The following is a 17224-nucleotide window of genomic DNA, read 5'->3' as shown; positions in this document are numbered from 1 at the left end:
GTAGGAGGAGTAGGAGAAGGAGAAGGAGTAGGAGGAGTAGGAGGAGTAGGAGGAGTAGGAGGAGTAGGAGGAGTAGGAGGAGTAGGAGGAGTAGAGAGAACAGAAAGAGGAACAGAAAAAGGAATAGGAGGTAAAAGAAGAAGGAGAAGAAGAAGAAGAAGAAGAAAAGGACATAACAAATCTGTCAAAAGAGACAAAACCTGAAGAAAATATAAAGGGATTAATTGGAAGTCAATAAGAAACTGAAATTAATAAAATAAATTCAAGTAGATTCTATTAATAAATAGTCAACTGATGGAAATATTTGAATAAATTAGATGTCAAATTAGAATATATCAAAATATTTTAAATACCCTAGGTGTGGCATTATGCCTAGGCGGCTTTTAGTTATTAGATATTAGTTAAATTTTAACCCTAAAATAGAAATTGTAAATTACAAATAAGGGATAGTTTATTAAAGTTCTCCTTATTTTTATTTTGAAATTATATCATGTCTATTTAATTTTAAGTATATTAGATGGTAATGGAATTAATATTACCACGTCGTACATATTGTATGGCTATAGGCTATAATGGGACAAATTACTATGGTATGCAGATACAATCTAATACTAATAATTGTAAATATATTGAAACTATTGAAAGTAAATTAGAAGAAGCTTTAATTAAATCAAATATGGTAGTAATTAGGAAAAGTAAAGATGAATATGTTAACTTAAAAGAATTTAATAGCTCAAGTTTTTTAACAAATATAAATTGGACAAGAGTTGGTAGAACTGATAAGGGAGTACATTCAGTATGTCAGATAGTATCATTTAGAGGAAGTTTAAAAGTATCTGATAATGATTTACAGGAAGAATTAAATATAATAATGAAATATTCCGAGGAGGATTTAAATTCTTTATATAATAAAATTCGAGAATATAATACAATAAAAAATCCTTTAATCACAAATCCATTATTACATAATTGTAATAATAAGAAAAATATAAAATCGGATAAATCTAAAAAGGAATCTTTAGATATAGTGATAGAAGAAACAATTCAAAATTATTTGTTGAAAAAACTTAATTTAATACTACCACAAACAATACGTATTTTTACTTTAATACGTGTATCTAAAAATTTTGATGCAAGAAAAGATTGTTCTAGACGTCAATATGAATATATTATGCCTGAATATGTTTTATATCCAGTGAAATTTATTAAACAAGATTTGTATGAGAAATTACAGGGGATTGCACAATCTAGAAGTATAGAGAATAAAAGTAATTTTAAAAGTAAATATAAAAATAAAAGAAATAGAGATGATTTAATAAATGACTATAATTATTGTGAAGATGAAGATATTGATGAAAATAATAATGAAAATGATCAAGATTTAAAAGAGCTCAGAATAAAAAGATATAATCAACATGAATTATTAAGATCTAATAATTATAACCTTGATCATTATCCTTATATAGAGGAAATATGTTTTAATAGAATTAAAGAATATGAATTGAATGAATTAGAATTAGAGAGATTTTCAAAGATTTTGAATCAATATACTGGAACTCATAATTTTCATAATTTTACATCAAGATTAGAATATAATAATGCATCTGCATGGCGTCATATAGACAAGATAAATGTTAATAGATTACCTGTTAAGAATGGATTAAAATTATTGAAGATTACAATAAAAGGCCAGTCATTTTTATTACATCAAATACGTAAGATAATTGCTTTGGCTATTGAAATATATAGAGGGAGTGCTCCACTATCTTCTATTAATTTATGTTTTGGATCAAGAAAATATTCAATACATCTAGCTCCAAGTCAAGGATTACTTCTTGATAGAGTATATTATGATCATTATAATCAAAGAATTAATTCATCAGTTAATTTAAATGATGTTAATATACCCTATTTAATATTTGATGATTTAAAATTACAATATGTAAAATTAATTGAAGAATTTAAAATAAATCAAATATATCCTGTTATTGGAAAATATATTTTAGATGGGAAGTAAGTTTAAAAAAAAAAAAGAAAAAGATATATTATGAAAATTCATATTTTTAATTTTTTTTTTTCTTTTTTTTCTTAGGTGGAATGAATGGATTGATACTATTAATAGGCATCCCTTTATAATTGACAATTTTGCAATGGATATATAAATATTTAGATAATTTTCTTTTTTTATTCTTATTTTTGTAAATATTAAATATCATTTTTAATAAAGAGTTTTCTTCGTAATAATATACTCATATGATGATAATGTATATTCATCCCTTCTGTAACTCTTATTATCTTAGCTTCAAGAATTAATTCACCATTGTTAGTTTCTTTTAATTCTCCAATAACTTCAACAGTTTTCCCATCATCAATATCATGTCCAAAACACTCAAGATCTCTAAAATTCATTTAATATTAGTATTATAACAGATATTAATTAAAATAAGTAGATATCTTAAATATATATTGTTAATGAAGATCTTAATTTCTAATACTAATTTTTCCTTTTCTTTTATGTTTATTTTTATCTAATGAAAGAAGTCTATTTACTTACCTTGTAATATTTACAACAAGTTTATTAAGTTCATATTGTAATACAAAGCTACATTCAGAAATATCTAAATTTGTTACAATACCTGCTACACGAATAACTTTATTAATCCATTGTTTATCAAATACTTCACTTAATATAAGTAATTTGACATATTTATAATCATGAGAATATAGAAAATTATTTGATTTCTCTCTTATATAACTCAATTGTTCCATTTTAAATGGATTATATATTATATTTATAGACCTAAAGTCTGTACCTTCAGAATATTAATAAGTATATTAAAAAGTTAACAGAAGAAAATGTATAAAACCGCCTCATAACTAAAATATTGTAAATATACTTCAAATAATTCTTTATGAATAGTATAAATCTTATTTAAATCATTTAGAAGTGAAAATATTAGATATATTTAATATAATTTATTCTAAAAAATTCAGGTTTAAGAAGATAATAAAAAAGAAGTGACAGGAGTACTGTAATTGGAGTTAGGTAATAAAATTGCGATGATCTTAGAAACATCCTTGAATTTAAAACCTATAAATATGGAATTAATTTTATTTAAGCAAAGTATATAATAATCTCAAATTAATAAATTTAATTTTTAAGTAGCTAAATAACACGGGTTAATGGCGCCAGAATTGGCGCTAAGGGGGTGCTGTGTGCATTTGAAGTCTTGCAGCATGTACCATGTTAGAACAGAATGTCACTTCTGTAAAATATAAATAAGTAAAGAAAGTAAGTAATAAAAGATGTCAACTGAAAGTACTGAGATTCATGAATTACGTGAAGTTTTTGATCTTTTGGATGGTAAAACAGGACTAGATGTAGGCTTTCTAAGAGCAGCTGCAACTTGTATGGATATACCACTAGATAATTCTGTAATTGGACGTTTAAATACATTAGCTGAAGAATCTGGTGGGAAACTAGATTTTGCAGGTTTTGTGACCTTAGTTAATAGTGGTCCAGAAGCTAAAGTATTTACAGTGGAAGATGCTGTCAATGTATTCTCTTACCTAGATGTAAAAAAGACAGGAACAATTGATTTGGATGACTTAATTTCTTGTGCAACACACTTAGGATTAACTAAAACAAAGGAGGAATTACAAACTATGCTTACTAATCTGGATAGTGATGGAGACAATGCTCTTTCACCCGATGATATCTTGACATCCTTGTACCGTTACTCAGAAAGGTGTTAGGAAATCAGCTAGTATATTTAAATATAATTTAAACAGAATAGAGAAATAAGTTTCCAATTTACTAGTATTGATGATATATATGATTAGTTAATATATACTTTTTAGAGTTTGTATTACTACTGATATATTTAAATTTCTAATTTATGGATTTTGATGTCTTATACTAGGTTGTTTAAGTCTTGGTGTAATTAAACTTGCAATTTCATGCATATCATGATCTTCTGGTATAGGAGAAAAGTTTGTGGGAGATATTTGAGATCTACCAATAGGAGTTGTAATATATGAAGCTGAATCTGAAGTAAAATCTGGATTTACTGTTGTATTAAATGTAGAACTATCTATTTCCCGGGATACAACCGAATCTCTGACATCATACATCTTTGTTGTAAAAATCCCTGTATCACTACTAGTAATTACACCTGTATGCTTATTTGAATTTAAAACCCTAGAATTAGAGTATTTATAATTTACTTGGGGTTTATAATGAGATTCCTGTATACCTTGATCATTCAAATATCCATCATTTCTAATTTGTGTACCTAGTGACCAAGAAAATGAACGTCTAGGTTGTGTTTTACTAAGGTAGTCATTAAAATTATCATTAATATCAGGTTGATATCTTCTATAGCCTGTATAACTTTTTTGAAATCTTCTATTAGGTGGTACCAGACTACGTGGTATAAGATCTCCAAGCTCATTAGATGAAATTTGTTTTTTCAAAGTATTTATAACATTTTGATTAATTTCAATTTGTTTCTCTGCTTCATTTAATACTTTCCTCAATCTCTCATTTTCCTGTAGCAATTGCTCTTGATGATGTTGAGCATTTTCCAAAGCTTGTCCACTTTCGTCCAAATTATCCTCTAAAGCTTTAAGCCTTGATTCAGTATCTTGATAAATTCTCTTTAAATTAGTATATTGAACTGTTTGTTGCTTATATTTGTTATCAATACTAGTTAAAGATGTCTGAAGACTTGTGATTATATGGTTTCCTTTCTCTATTTCTTTACAAGCTTCTTCTAAAGCCTTTTCTACCTCACCTAATTCATTTTTATTTTCTTCCTTTTCTCGAATTAATTTTTTATAATTATCAGATGTACTATTATATTCACACCTTAATAATTCTAATTCTCTCTCAGTTCCCTGTTTCTCACTTAATATTTTCTTTTGATATTCTGAAGAATCTTTTATCTTCACTTTTAACTCTTCATTTTCTAATCTTCCTTTTTCAATATATTCTTCCAACTCAAGTTTTGAATGACGTAAAAGTTTACACATATCTTCTAATTCCTTAAATTGTTCTTCTAATTCACGAATTCTAGACTCATTCTGTAGTCTCTCTGTATTCCATTGCATTAATTGTTGTCTTCTATCATTTTCATAAGAATTCCTAATTTGAGTTAGATCACTCTGGTAGCGTTCAGCTAAGGAATTCATCTCTATATTAAATCTACTAGATAATTCATCTTCACGCTTCCTAGATAACTTTTTACTCTCTTCAAGTCTCTCTTGTAGAATAGAAGTATTATGATGCAGCAGGTGAATTTCAGATTCATATGACTTTATTGTAGATTGTTGACTTTGACAAATCTCACGAAAATAGCACAAATGACGCAATAAATAATCTCGATAGAGAGTTTCACTTGCTGATTCGAATGGTAAAGTTAAATGAATTATCTCCTTGTAATGGTTTGATTCTACAAAATTTACTGAACAAGAATCAATAGACGAAAAACTTTTGGATACTCCAAAACAAGCACTATCCATACTCTCCACATTAAGTATAACCATTAGTGGAATACTCATATTAAAATTATCCAAACGATCTACAGTATACTTATTTGTATCGCTATTATTTAAATTTCGAATACCGCCATTGCTTCTTCTAAAATTGCCCACGATATACTTACCATCATCTATACAAAGTTTTGAGCGACCTAATAGATCAACCAACATATTTGGGAATTCATAAAAATCCACTAATAATCGTTGATCTGATTTAATATTCGAAAATCTAATACCTTCATCTAGCTCACAACATAATAAGAAACTGAAATCATCGGATTTTGTTATTTCTATTAATATACAAGAGTGATACATTGACCCCATGTTATTAGAAGTAAAATTCCCTTTATTTTTTGTAAAAATTCTGAAATCTACCAAAGTACTAGGTACTTTTGGTATATCATATCTATTATATTCACTTATATTACCTATTTGGAATTTTTCTGGTTCTCTTGAATTTGGAGTAGATGGGGCTGTACTAGAACATGTTGATCCCATATTCCATCGTATATGTACTGGTACATCATGTACTACCAAACCCTCTATATTACTTTCATTGTCACAACCATTTAAAAAGCCGGCATTTCTACCATATACACCACCAGAGCTATAACCTTGAATCGACTTCTTACCCTCTCCAGAAAAGACAGAGTTCATATCTCATCTGGGATTAATTGCAAATAGTCCAGACAAAAATAGCTGGATTAAAAGTAAATTCAAGTAGATATTTATCTGTTTGATATGCAGATATATCTTGTAATCTCCTGTTTTTGTATCTTGCTTTATATTAACTTTCAGGTTTTTGTTAAATTTTTGCAATAACTCACCGCCTATAATTTTGTGGGGTATTCCTCAGTTCCATATTAATATTCTAAAACCTGTGCAATTTTAAGTTTTAGATCCTATTAATTATATCTTAATATTTATCAATGACTAGTTGTCCTCCCCTTTTATATCGCCATCAATGGACTTATCTGGATCTTGGACTACATAGTTATTCTCTTCTGTAGAAGCAACTGTTTCATCAAGGCTCTTCTTTAGCGCTATATTATACCTTGCCTTAGATTCTAGCTCAGCTTGTATCTTCATATGAATTCTATTTTCTGCTATAATTGCTGCAGCACGCCTTGGTCTTGATGAACAGTTACTTGTTTGAGAAGATGATTCCTCAACTCTAGGACGTTTAGTACCTTGCTGTGTATTAGAACTATCTGTACAATTGTTTTGAGATTCACCATTATAAACCTCATTATGAGTAGTTGCATTATAAGCTTGTTTTTGTTCACTTACTAATCGATCTCCAATAACTTTTACATCTTCATGTTCCTGATAATTGATAGATATATCTAATTGTTCATCATCTTCCCAATCTTGAGGATTGGGCATTAGATTAGGGGAAGTCCATTGTAATGTTCTAACATGAGCTGCAACTGATTTAGCCAAAGGTGATAAATTCAAACCTTTAGTATTATATCCACCTTCTAATACTGATACAATCCTTCCATTGCAACACAAGTTAGCAATACTAACTAGTTGTTGGGTAATCCATGCAAAATCGTTTTCAGTACAGGCCACAAATCCTTTACCAATAGTGTCTATAAAATGTGCATCAAATCCAGCTGAGATAAAGATAATGTCAGGTCTAAATTGAAGTAACTTTGGTAGAAGTGACTTTTTGATTTTGGAACGATATATATGTGAATTAGTATTTTCAGGTAATGCAACATTGCAAATATATGGCTGAGTTGAATATTCTTCTGGTCCAGTACCCGGATAGAATGTCCCATCGTATGCATGAATACTAGAGAAAAATATATTGCTTGAATCTGTCTCATCACGCCATATCTTGTAACTTGATATATCTTGTTGAAAGTTCAATTCAATACCTGGGCATGGGTTCAGTCTAGTTTTGATATGTCTATCTTTGGGTACAATATTACGAACAATTTGCTCAGTTCCATTTCCATGGTGTATATCAAAATCAATAATTGCAATACGACCAATCCCATGACTTGCATACATATATCTACAATAAGCAGCCGCTATAGCAATATTATTTAATAAACAAAATCCCTGAGTTCCAGATGGGGAACCATCATCACGACCAACAGATTGAGCAGCTCCCCAAGTACCCATATGATGACCAGGAGGTCTTATAGCACAAAAAGCATTTCTATTTTCACCACGACAAATTGCATCTACAGCATTGATTACAGCACCACTTGCTGCAATAGCTGCCTCCCATGAACCAGGAGAGAGTCCTGTATCTTCATCTAGTATTCCAAATGAGTATGGTCGTTTCTCCCAAATTAGGGTACTTTCCGCAATTTTATGTTGTAACAGTCTAATATAGGCCCAGTCATGAACACGTAAAATATCTGCTAAAAGTGTTGATGTGGTTGATTCTGTCCATTGTAGTGTTGAAAATTCATTACTACGTAAAATACCAACATTTGGAGTGGTTAAAACATCCAACCTTGTGGGATTTTCACGTACTCTGTTTATTATTCTGGCACGTCTAATTGGTAAATCAATCGGTTCTGGTAATGATATATGATTGGAACAAATGTTGGTAGTAAAAATATGTGTAGATACAAGTCCATCCATTGGACCATCAACAATATTTGGATCTGTATTGTCAAATTCTGAATCTTCTCCATTTGTTGCTACTTCAACTGAAAGCCCAAATACTTTTGAAAATTCATCTCCTAATCCCAACTTTTGAGCATGGAATGATAGCAAATCATATTCACTTTCTGAAATAGGATGTTGTTGATACTCTAAATCTGACATTAAAACATAAAAACATCTCCAAGCAGCTTTATCAATGCAACATTTTAGTAAATTAGCAGTGTTAGTTGAAGTCTGTAATGGATCTGAACCTCCATGAGCTAAAATAACACTTAAAGTATCTGGATCTCTACTTGAAATAGCATAATGGACAGCTTGATTACCTGAATGATCAGCTAATGTAGCTAAAGCTCCATATTCAAGTAGTACTGAAACAATTCTGGAATCTCCAAAGCTGCAGCCTAAGTGAAGTACTGTAGCTCCTGATGAATCAATTGCATTTATGTCTAACTGTGTTGTATGAGATGAATTATTATTCTGTAATGTATATGGTAATAATAAACCCAAGCATCTCAAGGAATCTTCATACCTATCTGCAAATACTGATTTACATAAAGCTAACTGGATTACTGGAATTCCATTATATGGAGTAGTTAAATCAATTGGAATTATACCTCCTTGCTCAGTGGCAAGATCTATTGATTCTGAATCTGTTATATTTTCATCTCCATTATCTTGTACACAGCGAATAGGCTCTTCTGCAATTGGAGGACTCAAGATAATTTCTAATATATCAGGATATGCGTTCAACAGGGCTAAATGTAGTGCTGAGCATCCTAGAGCATCCCTGTCATTTATCATATATCTTAGAGGGCTATGAATATATTCTTTTAAGGTTTCAGTATCACGAGCAATAACAAGTCTTTGAAAAAAACTTGGTTTAGGATTAAAGGTGTGAGTTATTGAATTCTCTACATCTATATCATGATTTGTAGATGTCTGAGATGTAGGGGGTATCACGATATTACTTTCAGACATTGGATACACAAATTCCATAGGATTCTCCTGAAAAACTTCATCATTACTCTCAGTATTAGTTGATTCAGATGTGTCAGATTCAGATGATATTCTACCTCCAGCTTCAGTATTTAATAATGTCTCCGTTTCAATTGGAGAACTAATATCAATTACTTCTGTTGGTATTGCCTCCCCCTTGACTTTAGGTAAGTCCATACTTGAAGCTAATATTAATAATTTAATGGAGACACCAGCCAGAAATTTATTAGTGGTTTATTTATTTACAAATAATATTTAGTAATCAAAACTAAACAATTTTGTGCAATAGTTAAAGTAACCGGTAACACGCTAATATACTTTGTCACTAATTTATGACTAGATCATTCTAAAATAGCCCGCAATAATACCGGTAATCTGAGATATATTAGTTTAATACAGTATGGCGCTAAATATAACGTGGGGATTGCAATATTGAAGATCTTAAAAGCTAGACTTATGGAATTTTAGTGGGTAAACGTTAGTTTGATAAATTAGATAAAACTAGTAATGATGAGGAAAATGATACATTGGCATCATATATGTGTATAGAGGATATGGTTTACAAATACAAGGTTGGAGAGGTAGTCTTTGCTCTTTGGAATGGCCAGCTGTGGTTTGCAAGAATCTTGGCAGTATCATTTTAAATTCACCCTAATGAATGGCACCCAATTTATTATATTAGGTATATTAAAAATAACTCGCATAATAGGCATTATTCAATGTATTTTAATAATAGGAAGTATAATGAGTAGAAGTCTGAAGCTGTGCTTGTATCTCAAACACAGGTAACAAAGAAACCAAGTGCTAATATTCAGAGACAATTAATAAGAACTTTTAAATATAATAAAAGTAGTATTGATAAGTTTTTGGCAAATCTAGAATCTAAAAATGTCCCTGATATGTCTAAATTAATTTTTGGAAGGAAGTTAAATGAATGGTTCCAGTTAAATACTCAAATTTACAGTATTGTTATAAATAATAAAATATATTAAATAGCAATATACTTAAACTGCTAAAAATTCTGTGTATTTATGATATTATTGAATTCTACTTAAAGACACGAAGAGAAAATATAAAGTGTATTTCAGACAAGAGAACAGGATTTGAATTTGTAAAGGTAAATAATTGCATGAACTTTTTATTAGTATTCTTTAATAAAACTCTAAAATCTATTATATTACTCTTCTGAGATTACCCAACTAGGTCAATTGGAGAACATATATTTAGGTATAAATTATTCTAAATTGTATGGAATTAAACATTTATTGCGTCTTATTTCAAACTTGAAACTTATATTTCCTACATCCTATATAGAAATTATATAATGAATTATATTTCAGATGATACTACTAGTGACTCATGTAACTATGAAAAAATTAATAATACTAGTGGGAAAGTTAGTACTAATTACTACAGAAATAATACTGTAGGATCTCTTGCATCGGATAATTTTGATTATCTAATAAAAGACATTAAGAAATCGCAGGAACACAATAGTTCATCTCTAATATAAACTTCATTATAGAGAAGATTTATTGAGTAATAAGGTTAAACTATTAGATATGAATATACTTCGAAATGTAAGAGAAGACATCATAACTACTATAAATGATTTCTTGGAGTACCTAAATGAAAATTTGTCCGAACTTTTTGTTGGGAATTATAAGAAGTTACCAATTACTTGCATATAATATAATACTAATATTAAGTATCTCAACTTTGTGTTTATATCTGAATAGCTCTCTTTATAAAAATCTTGTTATTATATACATGCACTTTCTAATATATACATTCTTTGAAATAGCACCTAAGGAGTTCTTATTTGTGGTGGGAGTGTACCGCCTATATATTTGTCAGCTTTTTGGTAATTATTACTTTAATATATTAGTTTCAACCTGGCTACTTAGGAATAACAATTGGGTACATTTATTATAGCGTATATCTGATCCAATATATTAGGCTTTTTATCTTTGGAGGGCGAGCCTAGCTGAAGTCACTAGAGAGTTCATTTACAAATGACTTTAACTGAAGTTATTTTGGAACCAGATTACACTGAACACTCAATTAGAGTTGGAAGTGAGACTTTATTCATTCAGGCTTTGGGGGCAGGGTGTGAAGTTGGCCGTTCTTGCGTAGTAGTAACATTTAAAGGTCGTTCTGTCATGTTTGACTGTGGAATTCATCCAGCTTTTTCTGGTATTGGCTCCTTACCAGTATTTGATGCTGTAGATGTTAGTTCAATTGATTTATGTCTAGTAACACATTTTCATTTGGATCATTCGGGTGCACTTCCATACTTTGTAAGTAGTACAGATTTTAATGGTCGTATTTTCATGACAGAACCAACAAAGGCTATTTGTAAACTAGTATGGCAGGATTATGCTCGTATGAATCGTTTTTCAACAAATTCTCCTACTCCTGCTGATTCAGATGAGGCCCCAGTATCCTGTGTAAATTTATATACTGAACCTGATATAGAAAAAGCTATGAAGCGGATTGAAATCATTGACTTTAGACAGCAGGCTGAAATAGATGGAGTAAGAATTTCATGCTATGGAGCTGGACATGTTTTAGGTGCTTGTATGTTTCTTGTTGAGATAGGAGGAGTTAGAATTTTATATACTGGAGATTATAGCCGTGAAGATGATCGTCATGTACCACGTGCAGAGATTCCACCAGTGGATGTACATGTTCTGATATGCGAATCTACTTATGGTACAAGGCTACACGAACCTAGGAAAGACCGTGAAAAACGTTTTTTAGGTTGTGTACAATCTATTTTATCAAGGCAAGGTAAATGTTTACTCCCAGTTTTTGCAATTGGAAGAGCTCAGGAACTATTGCTAATACTAGATGAACATTGGGCTCAGACTTCATGCCTACATAATATCCCAATATATTATGCATCTCCAATGTCTGTGAAGTGTATGAGAGTATTTGAAACATATATAAATCAATGTGGAGACGCAGTTAGAAAACAAGCTGATATGGGTATAAACCCATTTAATTTTCAGTTTGTTAAGACAGTCAACTCCATTTCTGAAATTAAGGATGCTATTTATACTGAAGGACCTTGTGTAATCATGGCAGCTCCTGGTATGCTCCAAAATGGAACTTCTAGAGATATATTTGAAGTTTGGGCACCAGATAAGCGTAATGGGGTTATTTTGACAGGTTATGCAATACGAGGAACTCCAGCTTATGAGCTGAGGAGGGAACCAGATGTTATTCAATTGGGTGATAAGTTGGTTCCTTTAAAAGCAAAGTTTGATCAGATTTCATTTTCTGCCCATTCAGATTTTGCTCAAACTCAGGAGTTTATAAGCAATTTGAAAGTTCCAAATGTTATTTTAGTCCATGGAGAAAGAGGAGAATGCAAAAGGCTTAGAGATAAACTAACTGAACTTTGTCCATCTCTAGCCGTTTTTGCTCCTGAAATTCTTCAAAAAGTATCTTTAACTTTTCCAATACAACTTAACATAACTGCAGTTGGTAGTATTGCTGATACTATAAAACGAGAACTTAAGCAAAATTCAATAGAAGATTCTATAAAAACTCATAAAACAGCAGATATTGAAGATGCTTTAGTTATTGCTCGTCCATTCGAATCTACCTTAATTATTCATCCAAATGAGCTATTTCAAGTATTAGGAACTAAGAGATCTTGTATAAGACATACACTTAAAATAAATATTCCAAGTAAGTTACAACTTAGTGATATTGCCAAAACTTTACAAGGTATTTTTGATGACGTACAATTTGAAGAACATTTGGTAACTGTTCATAAGCACTCTATTTCGCTATATAAGGGCGCAGGTTTAGATTGTTCAAATTGGGAACTTCTCATTGAATGGAATTCAAGTTTAACTAACGATCTAGTTGCTGATTCAATCTCATTTATAATTGTTGACCTTATTGGAACAAATCCCACAAATGAAGTTATACAACATGTTCCAGATGATCTTCAGGAATTGCCAGATCAAAGACTAGCCACTTATGATGAAAATAGATTTTATAAAATCCTCAAGGAATGTCTTTCCTCTAATTTTGGACCTTGTATCCCTGGAAAAGCTCCTCAACATCAAAATAAACTTGAGCATAAACAAAAGGAACATCACCAAGATTTCTATTTTTATGCACATAAACATGGTAATGAATTTAGTGATGAGCAGTCACGCTCTATTGCAGTCACAGTACTATTTAAAGATAGGCAAGTTTTAACTTATCCGGTAGATCAACAAATTCAAGAATCAGTCATTAAAGTTATGCATAGAGTAGAAGAGACAATTCTTCCATTAAGGTGGAGTCCAGATAATTAATAAATGTACTGTATTTCTTAGACTTGTTATTTAAGGAATTATATAAAGATTTATAATAGATACCTATAATTTGTAAATCTATGAAACTAACCTTGTCTACTTAACACCTCTAAATGTATCTAGTTTTATCGTACCTTTTTCAACAGCTCTCTTGTATTCTCTCCAATTCCCAACTCGCTCATCCATAGAGGCACTCCAAAGTTTTCTTTGTATGCACCTTCGCTTTTCTTCATTGTGGATTTCTTCTAATCTTTGTCGTTCAAATTGTTCATTGGCAGCTTTACATCTCTCACTATATTCTCTTTTCTCTTCATATTCTTTCAAGATTTTTTCACACATATCTATGATCTCCTTTTGAAGTTCATTTGTACTTTTGGATTGTTCTTCCATTTCTATTTCTTCTTTACTTATTAACCCCTTCCGCTGTTTTTTCCTCATTAATTTCATTCGTTTTTTTCTTTCTTTCAAGACTATTTCTTCGGCTTGCTTCCACACTTGTTTATATTTTAAACGATTTTCTGACTTCTGCAATTCTTCATAGCCTCTATTCAGTATATCAAAGGCTTCTCTTGCAGATTTGTGAGAGCACTTATCAGGGTGGATAAGTAGTGATAATTTACGGTATTGACGTCTGATAGCCTCATAAGAGCTATTTACTGGTAATTTCAAGATTTCAAAACTATTCACAAATACTCGAGAAGTCAATCTTAATATCTCCTCATCAGCACTCTCTAGGGTGTCAGTATTAGTTAGAACTCTACTTGTATCTAAGCAGTTAGAGTCGCTATTAACCTGAAATTCTCCATTCTGTATATATCTTGAAATTTCGTCTATCTTTTTAAAGCCATTTCTATTCACTTTTTGGTAAGGTTTATTTTCTTCATCAATTTCTTTAATGAATAGTGAAAAAAGTTCATCAGAATCTGTTTCTAATTGCGTATCCTTTGAACTAGTCAAATTTATACCTTCCAAATGTATACCTTCAGAGTTATCATCTTCTTTAGACCCCATAAATGTGGGTTGAAGCCTTTAAATATTTACAAGTTTTAAGCCTGCACCACCTGTTAAAATCTTAAGGCGCTTAAATTGCCCGCCTACAATGGTAAAGTATAATATTACTACGTGCGTGAAGATATTATCAGATAATAACAAAAGTGTAGCAAAGTGGGATCCCTATATTTCAGAATGAGTATTCTACATATTTAGAGTTGGATATAGATCTATACTATTCAGTAAATAATAGAAATAATTAGGGTTGTGCAAACTAGAATTAAGGCTAACCTTATTACTCTTCGGTAGCCATTTGGGCTACTAATTCTATTTTCTTCTGCACACGTTCTTTTCTCTGTTCCCTAGTTAATTTAACATGACGTACATATTGAGAGTGAGGTGTCTTAACTACATCCCCAATAATTGTCTTCGGAACTTTTCTCTTCTCCTTTTTGTGAGTTGGATCAGCATGGATTGCTTTAACAGCCTTAATATACATATCAGCTAAATTGTCAGCAGTGACACCGGCTTTAATGTACTGAGAAAACTGACTTCGATACTTATCTGGATCTTCTTCTTCTAAAATTCTCATATAGTCAGCAACATGTTTACCCAATAAACGATTTTTCAGAACTTCTGCATCAAATGAATCTTCAGTGTCACCTTCCCCTTTAACATATCCTGGAAAGCGAGATGGTGAGTGGGGAATATATATCCCACCATCTGCAGCACCTTTCATAGCTGCAAATACACGATTGCCGCATGTTGTCCTTGCTAAACCTACATCTAAGATACATTTAAATGGTCTCCTCTCTTCTACCTCCTCCTCAACATGATAGTCATCACCTGTTATTTCACCTACACCACTAAATATAGTATCCATACTCAATTTCTTGAGTACACGTCTGGCACATAACAAACCTGTGCAATATGCAGCTGAAAAGTTCGAAAGGCCTACTGGGATACCATAATGTACTAGCTCAGTAGAGTCTGCTTGACAAAGAACACGATCTCCCTCAATAGTAGATGATATTATCTGACATATCACTCTTCTATTTGTACTTCTTACGACAAGACGATATTTAGGGGAATTATATTTCGTCTTATCTTGAGTAATCATGGCACGACGAGCCTGATAATCAGTTTTGCCTTCACGACGACGGCGAGGTTTAACTTGATATCTGCTAAAATATGCCTTATTCTTCACAACCTTTACAAATGCCATTTTGAATGATCTCTATATAAAGTAAAAATTTGATATTCAAATCCTATTTCCACCAATCACAAAGGCTTCAGCAAAAATATTTCTGGGTTATACGTAATATAAAAGCTCAATTCAACTAACCGGTACAATTTCTTAAATGTCTACAGCAGTGCAGCTAATTTACGTTCTATATTATAAAACCTTTCAATATTACTATGATATAATAGTAAATAAACCACTACAGCTATTTAGATTAGAGTAACTAGGGCTGTCTCTAAGCGCCATATATATTCGTCTCAAATCTTTTTGAGACAAGTTAACTTTTATATACCGGTTCTTTTCAGTTATATAATGCTTTTTAAAGCTTGTCTCGTCTCTAATATCCCAATAATTAGATATATAGAGACACGTCCACTATTAAATTTTAATACATACAATATTTGCTAAATAGTTAAAGATTAATTTTACATCACACTAGAATGTAAATTTAATATTTAAAATTGCTTATACTAAACCGCATTATAAATACTTAAATATTTCATTGGCGGTGGTTAGTTTTCAGACCTTAAGCTTGAAGGATTAGTTCAAGAGATTCAAACTTTCCTTAATAAGGGAAATATTAAGAAAACGATCTTCTACAGGAATTTAAGTAAAGGAATACAATAGAATGGTGGCAGCAAACAAGTCGACCTTAAACAAGAAGTCTAGTGGGGGGTCATCTTCTAAGAAGACACCTAATCATCCATTATTTGAGAAGACACCAAAGAACTTTAGACTAGGTGGAGATATTCGTCCAAAGAGTGACTTAACTAGATATGTACGTTATCCACGCTATATATTACTCCAACGTCAGAAGAGTACGATCTTAAGACGTTTGAAGGTTCCTCCAGCTTTAAACCAATTTACTTGCACATTGGACAAAAACCAAGCATCTCAACTTTTACGTCTCATGGGTAAATATAAACCAGAAACTCGCCTTGAAAAGAAAGCTAGATTACAAAGTGAAGCTCAAAAGTTAGCCGCAGGTGAGGTATTAGAAAGTAAGAAACCAATATTTCTGAAATATGGTGTTAATCACGTTACAGACTTAATAGAGATGAAGAAAGCAAAGTTAGTCGTTATTGCATCTGATGTTGATCCCATTGAAATTGTTTGTTTCTTACCGGCATTGTGCAGGAAAAAAGATGTTGCATTTTGCATACTAGGAGGTAAGGCAAGATTGGGTAAGCTAGTTGGTAAGAAGACGGCTGCCGTCATAGCAATAGAAGCAGTAAGAAAGGAGGATCAGGCTGAATTTGATATGCTATGCAGGAATTTTATGGCTCAATACAATGAAAACTTAGAGTTGAGGAGGAAATGGGGAGGTGGGATTATGGGAGTTAAGGCACAGCATGTAATTAGGCGTAAAGAGAAGATTCTTGCAATGGAACAAGCCAAGAAAGTAGGTCTCGTTGCATAGAAATATAATTTTTAATTTAGACTTGTATCTTGATATAGATTAGATAGATAGCTGAGATGATGAGGGTCGAACCCTGTTAAAATA

The 17224-nt window shown here is 31.3% G+C and overlaps 11 protein-coding genes across 11 annotated transcripts in view; 6 read left to right on the top strand and 5 right to left on the bottom strand.

Moving 5' to 3' along the window:
- Window positions 1–238, top strand: part of cand_021230 (uncharacterized protein) — a gene marked incomplete at both ends in the record, with an annotated part of 1104 nt that extends 866 nt beyond the window's left edge. The window contains one exon of the mRNA XM_067212353.1: window positions 131–238. Coding sequence (XP_067068987.1) covers window positions 131–238 — 108 coding nt within the window. The remainder of the gene's footprint in view (window positions 1–130) is intronic.
- Window positions 239–517: 279 nt separating this feature from the next.
- On the top strand, window positions 518–2162 carry cand_021220 (tRNA pseudouridine synthase family protein; the record flags this gene model as incomplete). The annotated part of the gene is made up of 2 exons (XM_067212352.1): window positions 518–2013; window positions 2093–2162. The coding sequence occupies 2 exons, from the start codon at window positions 518–520 to the stop codon at window positions 2160–2162; spliced, it is 1566 nt and encodes a 521-aa protein (XP_067068986.1).
- Window positions 2163–2205: 43 nt separating this feature from the next.
- cand_021210 (uncharacterized protein) lies at window positions 2206–2769 on the bottom strand (the record flags this gene model as incomplete). The annotated part of the gene is made up of 2 exons (XM_067212351.1): window positions 2206–2398; window positions 2555–2769. 2 exons carry the CDS (start codon window positions 2767–2769, stop codon window positions 2206–2208), a joined length of 408 nt encoding a protein of 135 aa, XP_067068985.1.
- A 537-nt stretch (window positions 2770–3306) lies between these two features.
- cand_021200 (EF hand family protein) lies at window positions 3307–3756 on the top strand (the record flags this gene model as incomplete). Its single annotated transcript, XM_067212350.1, has 1 exon — window positions 3307–3756. The coding sequence occupies one exon, from the start codon at window positions 3307–3309 to the stop codon at window positions 3754–3756; it is 450 nt and encodes a 149-aa protein (XP_067068984.1).
- Window positions 3757–3897: 141 nt separating this feature from the next.
- cand_021190 (uncharacterized protein) lies at window positions 3898–6198 on the bottom strand (the record flags this gene model as incomplete). Its single annotated transcript, XM_067212349.1, has 1 exon — window positions 3898–6198. The coding sequence occupies one exon, from the start codon at window positions 6196–6198 to the stop codon at window positions 3898–3900; it is 2301 nt and encodes a 766-aa protein (XP_067068983.1).
- A 276-nt stretch (window positions 6199–6474) lies between these two features.
- Window positions 6475–9345, bottom strand: cand_021180 (histone deacetylase; the record flags this gene model as incomplete). The annotated part of the gene is made up of 1 exon (XM_067212348.1): window positions 6475–9345. One exon carries the CDS (start codon window positions 9343–9345, stop codon window positions 6475–6477), a length of 2871 nt encoding a protein of 956 aa, XP_067068982.1.
- A 757-nt stretch (window positions 9346–10102) lies between these two features.
- On the top strand, window positions 10103–10493 carry cand_021170 (uncharacterized protein; the record flags this gene model as incomplete). Its single annotated transcript, XM_067212347.1, has 3 exons — window positions 10103–10131; window positions 10165–10285; window positions 10359–10493. The coding sequence occupies 3 exons, from the start codon at window positions 10103–10105 to the stop codon at window positions 10491–10493; spliced, it is 285 nt and encodes a 94-aa protein (XP_067068981.1).
- Window positions 10494–11183: 690 nt separating this feature from the next.
- Window positions 11184–13487, top strand: cand_021160 (cleavage and polyadenylation specificity factor subunit 3; the record flags this gene model as incomplete). The annotated part of the gene is made up of 1 exon (XM_067212346.1): window positions 11184–13487. One exon carries the CDS (start codon window positions 11184–11186, stop codon window positions 13485–13487), a length of 2304 nt encoding a protein of 767 aa, XP_067068980.1.
- A 96-nt stretch (window positions 13488–13583) lies between these two features.
- Window positions 13584–14498, bottom strand: cand_021150 (uncharacterized protein; the record flags this gene model as incomplete). The annotated part of the gene is made up of 1 exon (XM_067212345.1): window positions 13584–14498. The coding sequence occupies one exon, from the start codon at window positions 14496–14498 to the stop codon at window positions 13584–13586; it is 915 nt and encodes a 304-aa protein (XP_067068979.1).
- Window positions 14499–14772: 274 nt separating this feature from the next.
- Window positions 14773–15702, bottom strand: cand_021140 (60s ribosomal protein L5; the record flags this gene model as incomplete). The annotated part of the gene is made up of 1 exon (XM_067212344.1): window positions 14773–15702. The coding sequence occupies one exon, from the start codon at window positions 15700–15702 to the stop codon at window positions 14773–14775; it is 930 nt and encodes a 309-aa protein (XP_067068978.1).
- Window positions 15703–16348: 646 nt separating this feature from the next.
- cand_021130 (60s ribosomal protein L7A) lies at window positions 16349–17140 on the top strand (the record flags this gene model as incomplete). The annotated part of the gene is made up of 1 exon (XM_067212343.1): window positions 16349–17140. The coding sequence occupies one exon, from the start codon at window positions 16349–16351 to the stop codon at window positions 17138–17140; it is 792 nt and encodes a 263-aa protein (XP_067068977.1).
- Window positions 17141–17224: the final 84 nt, after the last annotated feature.

The sequence above is a fragment of the Cryptosporidium andersoni genome, assembly GCF_001865355.1.
Source record: "Cryptosporidium andersoni isolate 30847 chromosome Unknown contig_16, whole genome shotgun sequence".
Lineage (NCBI taxonomy): Eukaryota > Apicomplexa > Conoidasida > Eucoccidiorida > Cryptosporidiidae > Cryptosporidium > Cryptosporidium andersoni.
This window is presented reverse-complemented; position numbering and strand designations above follow the sequence as displayed.